This window comes from Lepisma saccharinum, chromosome 10, assembly GCF_977018435.1.
Source record: "Lepisma saccharinum chromosome 10, izLepSacc3.1, whole genome shotgun sequence".
Taxonomy (NCBI): domain Eukaryota; kingdom Metazoa; phylum Arthropoda; class Insecta; order Zygentoma; family Lepismatidae; genus Lepisma; species Lepisma saccharinum.
In genome coordinates this window covers 71,616,680-71,629,249 of record NC_139238.1, presented here as the reverse complement: position 1 = coordinate 71,629,249, position 12,570 = coordinate 71,616,680, and the positions used below count along the sequence as shown (strand labels likewise).

Sequence of the window (12,570 nt, the reverse complement as noted above, 5' to 3'; positions counted from 1 at the left end):
TTTCTTTTAAATATTTAGATCACCTATTTTTAACCCTAAAGATCGTAAAGCATAACCATTCATTAGTTATTTCCTTGCTTTGTTGGGGATTTTCCTGTAACGAAGGCACTGATTTGCAGCTAAAATCGAGCTTCCCTTACCTGCTGATCTTACCGAATTTAACACATGTTCGTTTATCGTTTGTGCAACAATGGCCTTCTTAAATTATGTTACATTGCACCTCTGAGTGAGAGAGAGAGAGAGAGAGAGAGAGAGAGAGAGAGAGAGAGAGGAAGAAGTTGTGTAGCTTGTGGAAAGCAGGCTAGAATTATATTCAACACTTCATAGAAAAATATATTGAGAAACTGGAAACTATGGAACGATGTTTTCGCGAAAGGAAAACTTATGTAAGAGGAAAGTGAACATGCAGATAGAGTAATTTTAATCACAATGCCGAGCTGGACACAGTAACGACGTTACAAGAAAACAACCTCTAGTTACCTTCAGTACAGAAACGTCTTGTCAATTTCTTAACTTATTATTATTGACTCATAATGTGTGTTAACACAACTTATGACGCACAGCTGAATGAATTTGATTGAATTTCTGACGAGTATTGACGAGCATATAGGGCCTTGGCCTATCTCCCGACTGCCAGTCTCCTTCCCACAATTCTACCTAGAGGTGTGAGTTCTTCAACTGGTATGAGGTGACGTGGGGTCAGCACGTCGAGCCCTCAGCCGTTATAGAAGATTTTTATGACCGGGTTACGCTACTCACTCGTAACTTCCAAGCAAAGAACATTCTATTTGTATCAGTGGTGTATGCTGGTTCTAACGAGTGGGTAATCTCCGACCTTTTGATCCTCAAACTCCAAAAGTTTCCGTGCAATTTATGTCACGCTCCATATTGGATTTAGGAATATTGTGTCGGAATATTTGTCTTATTGCTACGATCACAATCAATTAATTCTCGTTATTGCAGTTTACTATACGTGTAGAATTTCAAATAATAAAACAAGACAGTATTATAAAGCTATAAAAAACAGCCTGTGAAATATAAAATGAAAGACGTGCACTAGTGAAATAAAAACCCGCAATATTAATTTAAGTGCAAAATTCAACTTACTCCAGGACCCGATCACTTGTGCCGTACCACATCCAAAGCACGCTGTTTGTCCAGTTCACGTCAATACGTGTCTTTGCGAAAGATTGCAGCTTAACAAAGGAAGTTATGTGACTTTTGGATTTTTCATGTTTGACACAAGTGTTGCAAAGATTACAGTATCAGCCACGCGTCCATACATTCTTTTCAGCCCCGAAAAGTAAGCACGGCCAACAAAAATGCAAAGCTTATTAACACTTATACTTCCTGTCAACCATGGTGTTTTGTCATAATTTGCTTGCGAATATGCCTCACATATTCCCGATTTTTGTCTTTGTGTGTAGAAATAAGTTCAAGCGATGACACTGGCCTACCTGTATTAACAATTTGCAACTTCTCCTGAAAAGATCTTGTTCCAAAAGGTTTCACCAGCAAATCTTGTATCACATCCATTACCCTTTAACACAGCACTATCACGACAAACACTAACACCTTAATAAATAATAAACACGAAGCCAACGACTACACGCATTCAGTTTCACGCGCCAAACTTCTGTTGTTGTGCTCCTGGCTCAGAAAGAAATTCCCTATGAATGATAAAAAAAAATCCCTTTCCGAGCTCGAAATGACAGGTTTTTAAAAGTTCGAATCATTGCAGGTCAGAGCCAGAATTTTATTTCGGGATGGGGATCATCCCTTATTAGCAGCCGCCACATAAAGTTGAAACAGTGGGGTTAGAAGTCCTGAAGATGAATCTCAGATTATTACAACGTATTATGCAAAGTGTTTAATCCTGCTAATGAAGTAAAATTAATTATCACTATACACTTTTTAAATTAGATATTTGTAGGATTTCGGGGAGGGGGGGTTTCAGCCCCCCGAGTCCTCCACCTGGTTACGTGCCTGATGTGTTTTTTTCGTTTATGTTTAATTCGTTCATCTTCATCACTATTAATCTAAACAGGCGGAATATAGCAACTTAAATTAACTAATATATATAATTTATTTTTCATATCTTTCCCTTTAAAAAATATTCAGTTCCGTGAAAGAAGTATTCTCGCTGCTTTTGAAGATTAGAGAGGAGAAACAATCACTATTTTTGTAAATACAAGGATTGGGGGGAGTCAGCAAATAGGTGCTTTAATTTCTTAAGCTTTGAATTTTAATTCAGTTTGCTTCATCTTCAATATTTAAGTTTTTCCCTTTTGATAAATTTATGTTCAAGTAACAGAAATCAGCAAGACAGAAGCAAATGTAAAGTGAAAATTAGCGTAGAATTGGTTTGCCCATGTTATTCAGTTTTCCTGTTCTTCGCACTCTACCGGGTATGTTTTCCCTATTCAGCGGAGGGAATGGAGAGGCTCTGAAGGTTGAGAGTGCGACCGGTGGACTCTCACAAGAAGGAGCTTACCCTGGGCACGGAATCACCGCGCCTGAAAAGCAATGTTTCCTCCCCCTCTTTCCTTTCTCCTCCCTCCTCGCCAAGGGTTGCAAGGGAAGCGGGAGGAATGACGTCAGGGTGAGATTCCCTGTAGACATTCCACCGGCAGGAGAAAGGTTCCCGGACATTCGGCGGCAAACGATTGGAAGTATTCGCGCGCTGGAAGCAAGGAAATGTATGCATCGAAATTGGTTTGGAAGAAAATTGGGAAGAAATGTGTATATATACACATTTTTTTTTTTAAAAAAAAAAGAAATACAGCCGGGTCATCTGCTATTACCTAGATGACCCAGAGTATACGCCGCTGATTTGTATATGTTTCTCTATTGTTGTTTTAAGTCTACTTGCTGCACAGACAGACTATTCGGTACTGGATCTATATTTTAAACTAGAATCCGAAGCAACGTGCCTCCACCGGGTGTTGAGCCCGGGACCCCTTGATTACAACATCCTGTTTAAGAACAGATATTAATGACATATAAGTTCTTAAAATACGCGTATGTGTTAACATAACTTATGACAGCTGAATGAAAGGATACGTTTTTCCTACATCCTGCCAATCACTGAAAGTTTAAGAACATTAGTAGAAATATTACTTGAGGCATGCACAGTGGCAACGATTAGACGGGGGGGGGGGGGGGGGGTAGAGGAACAGTTGCCCTCCCACTATGCTAAACCTTATCTCCCAAGGGAAACCCCCAGTTTTGACACCTTGCCCCATCAGTTTTGGAACTCAATCGCCGCCACTGAGTATGCATCGCATAAATATTTACAGTAATATCATATAATCTTATATTACGTTATTACAACACTTCGTATTCGGTAAATAAAAAAGAAAACATAATCAGGAAGGGGTGGGATTTGAACCTACGATGTTTCGATCTTGACGAAAACAGTAAAAAATGAAAAGTGTTGTCATCTAACCAACTACTCCAGGAGATTTCTAACGAAAACCTCAGTAAAGCACGTTGATCTCAGTTGAAGAAACCTTGTGCCGGAGTTTCGAACCATTTTTCGCCAATAACCAAGGAAAAGACACACTTTGCAGAATCGTTTGGTGTTGTGCAAGGTATCTTTCATAAAAATTTCGTATAAAATCATGATGAATTTGCCTCCTTGCATTCAAATGTGACGGCAATTCTTTCCAAGTGGATGAGAACTTGTTCAGTGTTTCAAAATGCACATAAATTTACCTCTTTTCAAATTCAGAGCGAGGAATCTTGAAATATTTTCAACATTCGTATTTCTACTTAACATTTTTTTGTCTACTCATGTATTTTATTAGTGCTTTAGGGTATCTTTACTTTATGGAATGTGAAAGAATGAAAAAAAAATTCACGAGCGTTTTCATTCAGGAAGAAGAAATGTTGCAAAGTTGGCTACTCTTAGTTGGCTCTGAAGCGCTATGCTGCCAAATTTACGAATTTCGGACTTTGAAATTTTTCAGGGCGGTCAAATAAGAAGTTGCGAAGTGTACAAACGTGTGCATTATCGCTGATGAAACGAGTGTCTGTAATTTTTCGATTTTTTGATGTCATTGTCGAAAGAAGATATTTACTGCATTCTACTCTGTACTAGAGCGCTTTTCTTCTATACCTGTCACAAGCTGCACGTGTGAGAGAGCTTTCTCCAAGCTTACCCAAGTTAAAACTAAATTAAGAGCAACTCAGAAGCAGGATAGATTGGAAGCCCTGCTCATGCTATTTGTGGAACAGGAAAAAGCTTAGTCTATTGATGTAAATGAAGTTATTGATGAGTTTAAGAACACTGTACCTTTTGAGATAGATGACGTGTATTTTGAGGTATTTGTTTGTAACATTTATGAACATTTTGTGTGTGTGTAATTTCTATGCAACTTGATTTTTTTCTACTACATATATTCAGAAATTTCCAACACTGTCATTTAGTGAATTTATATTCCTTTACAAACATCAGTGCAGTTAAAGAGCCAAGTGATTGTGTTGTAAAATATGCTAGTAAAAAGGTACAAGACCTCATTCTTTTTATTTGTGCACACCCAAATATAAAGTTCTAGCTACGCCTATGTAGAAGGTAAAATAAATTATATTCCCTTTTCAAATAATTCAAAATAAAGCATTGCTTTCCTTGGAAAATGTTGTTTGCCCTCCTCTGGAGAATGTCTGGGTACACCTTGTTTGGCCTTTTGAGTAAAAAGTAACTGAAACTTGGTTACCTTTCAAAAGTAACTCTGCTAACACGCAGGGGGGAGAAGGGGCTACAGCTCCTTCCGAATTATTGAGAAAATCCAAATTTCCAAGTGAAAGCATGAACTCGAGACAGAACAAAGTAGTAAATGAAAACCAACAACCTTAAAATGATCTCCGATTAACATTTTTGTATTTGAACAAATTTTGAAACGAAGGTTAAAAATGGAAATTGAAAAATATTTTATAGATTTTCCCGCCTCTTTCTACAAAGCAGCTTTTTTACTCGTTGTGTCAAAAATATCAATGCTTTTTTTTCGTTTATGTTGGTAAAGTTACATAATAATTATAATAATTATAAAAATACCATCATTACCAAATAAAATGTACACTGTCATGTCGGAACACACTTTCACGCCAACCTCCGTGACGGAGTGCACCAGAAAACAACTAAATGCATCATATGGATTGATGCACCAGAATGCATCGATTGATGCACTAAAGTGTGTTTTATGGCTTGTTCAAAGAATCAGATTCACATTTGATGCATTTGGGTGCACTTTTGTATGTCGTGAAAAAAACACCGAAGTGCATCATTTGATTCAAGTGAGGATTTCTTTCAGTCGAGATGCACTTCAATGCATCAGTTGATGCGTTTTGATGCACCTTGATGATGCAAAAACTCTGTAGCTCAGACCAAACGTTTAAGTGCAGGAAGGTGCATCAAAACGCATCAACTGATGGATTGAAGTGCATCTCGACTGAAATAAATCCTGACTTGAATCAAATGATGCACTTTCGTGCTTCTTTCACGACTTATTCTTTGAATAAGCCATAAAACACACTTTAGTGCATCAATCGACGTATTCTGGTGCATCAATCGATATGATGCATTTAGTTCTCTGAGTGTGGTTAGCACAGCGCTCCACAATCTCTGGGATTCCGGGTTCAAATCCAGGTGTGGGCATCCCTGTTCGTTGTGAGTGTCACTTCATCAATTGCATCATATCATCAGTCATCCTCATCTTCGCGATTACCTAAAATGCGAAGTAAAATAAACCAAATCAATCAATAGAACCCGGAACTTCTGGCGTCGTATCACTCTGCGTTAACCACTCCGCCACGGAGGTTGGTGCAGTTACTTTTAAACAATAACCAAGCTAAGAGTGTAATATGCTAAAATGTAATAATGAAACATGTTAACTTACGGAGATCTTTGTTTTTAATAAACCTTATAAGCACACTTATGTACAAAAGGAATAGCCCGACCAGCGGAAGTTTTCCACAACGAACACACGTCACTTCCTGTTCTTCAATTTCAGCCAAATGCCTTTCTCTCCCGTGTTCTGAGTCGCAGTTTTGGCCAACTTCAGAGGAATCTGAGTCTTCTCGCAGACTTGCAGCTCGTACTTAGACAGAATAGACACCAGACCAATCTTAAGCTCCAGTAACGCCATACGCATACCTGGAATAGCAATAGTAAAAGTGTTATAGTGCGTCGACACTTAGGCTATTCATCCTTTCACAGAATCCATTATAACTCTAAAGTCACGGCCATGAAATTAGGCGAGTGGCAAAAGTTCGCGCTGTTGCTACGTCGGAGCACAACCGCGTGTGTTCGGAGAGTTAAGAGAATGAAAGATCTCGTTGTAGAGTTGGTATTTGTAATTCACGTGATACAAACTGACAGCATTTGCTCGAAAGGTCAACAATGACACAAAAGTGCCCCGGAGAGACGCTCTGACGCTCGAACTAGGCAACGCAGCCCGGTCGACGTTGCCACACAGTGCGCTGGAACCAGCGACTTTTGTCCCACTCTCGCTTTGCTTTTCCCATATGTGGCACCAGCGCAATTCTGCCCAGCCGACTATTTTCATGGCCGTGGGTTTAGATTACCCGTACCGTACAAGAAACATACTTACATTTTTTAATCAAGAATATTGAAAAAAAAACATTTTGTTGTTTCATTAATTAAAACGGGAACCAACCATTGCATGACTGTCACACATAGATATTTTATCATTCACTAAACTTCGAAAAATATCAATGCTTTTTTTGTTATATTGGTACAATTATATAGTCATTTTAATAATTACAAATATTACCATCATTACCAAGAAATTATACACTGTCATGTCGGAACACACATCCCAAAGGGTGGGAGGTGAGCTCATAGGCCCACCACATGAATTGCCTCCTACGGATGTTACCTTCATGATTTTATGAAAAAAAGAAGTGTGCGAATTAACGGGTAAGGGGGGGATACCGGGAATTGCCCGTTCACAAAACATTTTATTCCCGGCAAAGAAATATTATTTTATTTATCCCTGCCATGGATGCTTTTCTCTCCTCCTAGAAAATAGAATGGAAAGCATACATTATACCATTTCTTAACTATGTAACATACAACGGACAATTGCGATGGCGGACAATTACGCTGACGGACAACTGCGATCAACACAGTTAGCGGGTGGACAATTGCGATGACATTTTAAATCTTCTATCAAATTGAAGGGTGACTTAACACCCCGTACAATACCTCTTACAGCCAGCCCCCGTGGTGGAGTGGCGCTACGATGCCAGGGGTCCCGGTTTCGAATCCTGACTTGGGTATGGATGTTTGTGAGTGTCCATTCATCAATTTCATCATATCATCACTCATCCACATCTTCGAAAATTAGCCAAAAGTTGCACAAGAAGCGAAGTAAAATAAAGCAAATCAATCAATACCTCTTACAAGAGAATTATGTGAAATATTGATATTTTCGAATAGAACACTGATTTCTCTCACACTTTCTCCAGGCTTGAGAATGGCAAGGTAGCTTGTAAATGTAATTGCATTACAACTACTTCTAGGTTAGGTTAGGTTAGGTGAACCTGTGGGATAGTCATCCTGATCGTCGCATTTGCCCTACCATTAATTTGTAAAATGACCTTCCCCGTCAAAATCCATCGCAATTGTCCTAGATTCCAACTGAATGATCATTTAGAACCATCAATAGTTCAGTCAGGAAATATTTCCATAAACGTAGTAAGTGTAGGTATCTAAATTACATGTAAATGTTATCATAAGATTTAATGACTTATAGAAGCAATGTTCTAAGGTACTTCGAACAGCAAGGCAATAGGTTAGTTAGTAATTGGTAAAGACTGGTAACATATAAACAAATTTGCATACCCCCTAAAAAGGGCCTCCCCCATGGCGCAGTGGTAGCGTCATTGCCTTGTAATCAAGGGGTCCCGGGTTCGATACCCGGTGGAGGCACAAGTGGTTCGGATCCCACTTCAAACTGTAGGTCCAGTCCCGATTAGCCTTACTGTGCATAAAGTGGACTTAAAAAGCACCAACTCAACTCAACCCATACCCCCTAAAAAAAACTGCCTTTAAAAATTAAATCACAAATTCCTCACTGAGTGGGCATCCTCCCTCCCCCCCCCCAAAGCAAAAAGGTTAATACGTACAGTGAACAAAAGTAACAGAGAAGCATTGGGAACATTCTGGGCAATATAGTAATTTATTTTCAATTTTCATAAGACATGTTCACATTTGAAAAATCAGAGCCTGGCAAAAACTCCTTTTCCGGTAAACCAGGTTAAAAAAAAATGCAGTCCAAGTAACCGAATTAGAATAATAAAAATGCTTTGACTGACATGAATGTATGGTCTAACGTGTTGTCCTTCCCGCGGTCGACTAGCGTTGACTATTCCAGACAAGACCAAGCGCCAACACTGCTTGGTCTTGTCTGGAATAGTCAACGCTAGTCGACCGCGGGAAGGACAACACGTTAGACCATACATTCATGTCAGTCAAAGCATTTTTATTATTCTAATTCGGTTACTTGCACACATAAAACTAAATGCATTTGATGCAAAAGAAACGCACCGAATGATGTACTAAAGTGTGTATTTTGGGGTTTACCAAGAATCGCTCATGACCACCTGCCACTTTACACCCTTTTTCTGCCTTCAACAGGCGGCTATGAAGTGGCGCGCTCCAAAGCCATCACACACTCCTCTCTCTCCACTGAAGTCACATGACCACTACATTGCTGCCATCTGTCGGATACACTCCTCAAGTACCAAATTATAGCATATGGTTATACACTTTGATGCATTTTTCTGTTTAGATTATAGGCCTATATTTTGTTATTAGGATGAAAGTTGACCATTTTTGTAATTTATTTTTCAAATTACAATACTGTGAGAGTTTTTAACCTCTCCTGATGAGGTAGTGTTTTTTTAAAAAAAGATAACTTGAATGAGACCCAAGGGTGCCCTCAGAGGGGGAAGGGGGTAAGTGCCCCCGAGATGTCTGTGAAAAGTTCGAAAGGTGAAATTGTAACGACATTTTATTACACATAATATTGTTTTCTGCGATTTAAAGGCTGTCATCTACATTTAATAATAAAAGTTTCTGTAACTGAAGGGCAATATATGAAATCTGTCTCTGCCCCCCGCCCTGAAAAAATTCTGCGGGTCCCTTTCTGAACCCCTTTTACACGAGGCACTTTGGGAGTAAATGTCAAAAACAGTCTCAGAGATATGTCCAGGTTGGGATAAGATATGCCGACATAATATTTTATGAATCAGTTTTATGTTAGGTTAGGTTAGGTCAGGTCAAGAGAGATTGCTATTGATATAGACACTGCTTGAAACTTGCTATTTCGCTCTCAATGTCAATGGAATTTAGGTCCTGCTTTGTTTTGTAGTTGTTCTTATTTTTAAGCTTTGAATGGCGCCCTCTGTACATGGCGCCTAGGCTCTAGCCCCCCTAGCCTGCCCGAGGAAAATTGAGGGATCCTTAGAAAACAGAGGAAATTAAAACCAACTTACCAATGCAATTCCTTGGCCCAATACCAAAGGGCATATACGTGTACGGAACGATTTTATCCAAATTCTCAGGACTGAACCTTTCGGGGTCGAACTTCTCGGGATTAGGGAAGTAATTTGGGTCGTGGTGGAATCCCTGTATGGGAATTAGAATAGTTGTGCCTGGATCCATTGTGACTGAAGTTCCAGGGAACGTGTATTTCTTGACGCACTTCCTATCTGTAGCTGCGGCGGGTGGAAACTTCCTTATCGTTTCTGAAATTAAATGTAATCCTCGATTGATTATCTACGCCACAAACATGCAGTGAGAGCGAGAGTAATGTATAATGAGAAATTAAGAGCGTGTAAAAAGGTCGAAGAAAAATACTAATAGTGAGAAGAAAGAGTTAGAAAGAACGTGGAAATGGCAGAGTAAAGAGACAGCAAGAGAGAGAGAAAAGGAAATAATAAAGATACAGTAAGAGAGTGAGTAAGGGAGAAAGAAAATGCGATAACGTGGAAAAGGAAGAATAAATAAACAATAAGAGTGTGAGTAAGGAAGAAAGAACAAAAAGCGTTGAAAGGCAGAAGAAAGACAGTACGGATGTGAGTAAAGAAGACAGAGAAAACGAGAGAGGGAAAAGGAAGAATCAAGATTTGAAAAAGGCGTGAATAAGGAAGAAAAAGAGAGCTAGAGCGTGCAAAAACAAGATGAAAGTGACTATAAGAAAATATATAATGCAGAAAGAGAGAGATAGATTGTGAGTAAGAAATAGGCAGCAAGAGTGAGAAAATGAAAGAACAAAGAGACAGTAAGAGTGTGAGTAAAGGAGGAAGAAAATGCGAGAGCATGGAAAAGGAAGAGGAAAGAAACAGTAGGAGTGTGAGTAAGGAAGAAAGAGAGAAGAAGAGTATGGAAAAGGCTGAGTAAAGAGGCAGAATGTGAGTAAGGAAGGAAGACACAGCAAGAGCATGAAGAAAATATAATAATATAGAAATGAAAGAGGCGTGAGTAAGGAAGAGAGAGATAATTGAGCGAGAAGAAGCAAGAAGAAAGTGACTAAGAGAACGAGTAATGAATAGAGAGAGAGCGAGAACTTGAGTAAGAAACATGCAGCAAGAGCTAGAAAAGGAAATATTAAAGAGACAGTAAGAGCGTTAGTAAGGGAGGAAAAGAAAGCGAGAGCGTTGAAAAGGAAGAATAAAGAGATAGTAAAAGTGTGACTACGGAAGAAAGAGAGAGGGAGAGTGTGGAAAGGCAAGATAAACATTAAGAGTGTGAGTAAAGAACATAAAAGACAGAAAGAGCGTATAAAGAGAAGAGAATAAATGGAATACTCAATTGATATCCTACACTACAAACTATACGTAAAATGTACTACTTTCAATTTTAATATGTAGCCAATATCAACAGTAATGAAAACATGATTGCATATTCTTCATCTTGTCAGGAATAATCAGTTGGGTTCTTTCCTTCTCAAAACTCTGACAAGGCAAGACCCTTTAAAATTACGACCAAAGAAGGAACAATAACGTTTAGTTCATTTAAATAACAACAACAAAGAAACGTGTGAATATAAGAAAACCAGCCAGGCGTCCTGGGGTCGAATACCAGCCTGGTAATTGTAACGTTTTTAATATCCACATATTATAAACTTTACATAAACTGAAAATTCGACGTAAATATCCGTAGTTCAATTTTCGGCCATCAGAGGCCGTTGTCCTCGATAGCTCTACCGGTGCTGCCTCTAGCGGCAGACTCGGTACAAGCGGGCTGTGCGTAAAACCTCGGCAGTGCTTCAGAGTCGCTTCTATCGACTGGAACGGAACGGCAACAACCCTTTGGCTCTACTTGGCCGGCGAGAGGCGTACCTAACATGCTGCCTTGGTGGACGGAAGCCTTCCTGGTGTTTCACTCGTAAAATGGGCCACTACTAAGAGAATAAGGACATTAATCGGAGTGCTGTATTACATGGCTATAGAGGCTGAACACTGTTGGTTTAGGTACGTAAAAAAACTCTCTGCTTTGCTATAGGGACTTAATAACATCGTGCCATCGTTCCAGGTCGCCCCCCCTTTTGCCCTTTTATCACGCATAAGGTGCCGTTAAAAAACAACAACTTTTTTTGTACTCTTATTCCCCTTCCCCCCCTTGTTTGTGTCGCCTTTTTGGGTGCAGTGAATGTACTAAGTGAAGTAAGAAAAACTATTGACCAAATTAGCGAGAACTGAATTGCATAACTTTTGCTTGACCATGGATTCAAAATACTATTTTGGTAGCTAAAGATTTATTGTGGACGTAAATGATCTCTTAACAATTGTGTACTCCCCTTTTGAGTGGACGAACGCATCAATTGCATTTCGTCGATCTTGTAATGTAATTCTTCGACCCACGTTTGACGTTTTGGTCTGATCGCCCAAGGCTTGTGGTTAAAGTTCATTGCTTACAAAAAGAAAATCTACGAACCTTCCACCCCTCCTTTAGTCAATTCGGGACCATTGTTCCATTTACACCTTTCATTTTTTAATGGTAGCATTAAAAGTCGGGAGAATTGGGACAATATTAATGAATGGGAAAAACGACTATCATAAAGTAAATTAGCGTGACAATATAAATGAAGACTTGCAGTGTATTTAACACATCTGGAAGATAGTTGAAAGGTATTGTCTAATTGTCTAATGTATATTGTTTAATTCGGTCAGGTTAAAGACACGTACGCGTACTTGTTACCTATTGTTAATGGTGTTTGATTAACTGATATGAATTTAAATATACACGCAGGACGTGTTAGGAATATTTGACGTGGACGCACGTCGTCTTTGTGAACTTGCAATTTGACTTATACCGACCTTGTTAATTCTGGACTCTTTTACGGGTTGCTTGTTGTTTACGAAATACATATATGTTAATTGAGTAATGCATTTTGTTGTTGATAATTGACAAACATAAGTTGTAGTTTTACCTTACCTATAATCTATAGTAAGTAAGTCAATATATATATATAAAATACACGTTACGAGGCAATTATAATTTGAAGACAAAAGTACCATTTTGATAATCGTAGGCATATA

At 38.9% G+C, this 12,570-nt stretch overlaps 1 protein-coding gene across 3 annotated transcripts in view; it reads right to left on the bottom strand.

The window, feature by feature from the left end:
* Positions 1-5,893: 5,893 nt before the first annotated feature.
* Positions 5,894-12,570, bottom strand: part of LOC145993942 (cytochrome P450 9e2-like) — a 51,929-nt gene continuing 45,252 nt past the window's right edge. For all 3 annotated transcript variants that reach the window (XM_083129907.1, XM_083129908.1, XM_083129909.1), the window contains exons 4-5: positions 9,523-9,774; positions 5,894-6,154 (exon numbers count right to left, since the gene is read on the bottom strand). In XM_083129907.1, coding sequence (XP_082986033.1) covers positions 5,988-6,154; positions 9,523-9,774 — 419 coding nt within the window. In that variant the 3' untranslated portion in view covers positions 5,894-5,987. The remainder of the gene's footprint in view (positions 6,155-9,522; positions 9,775-12,570) is intronic.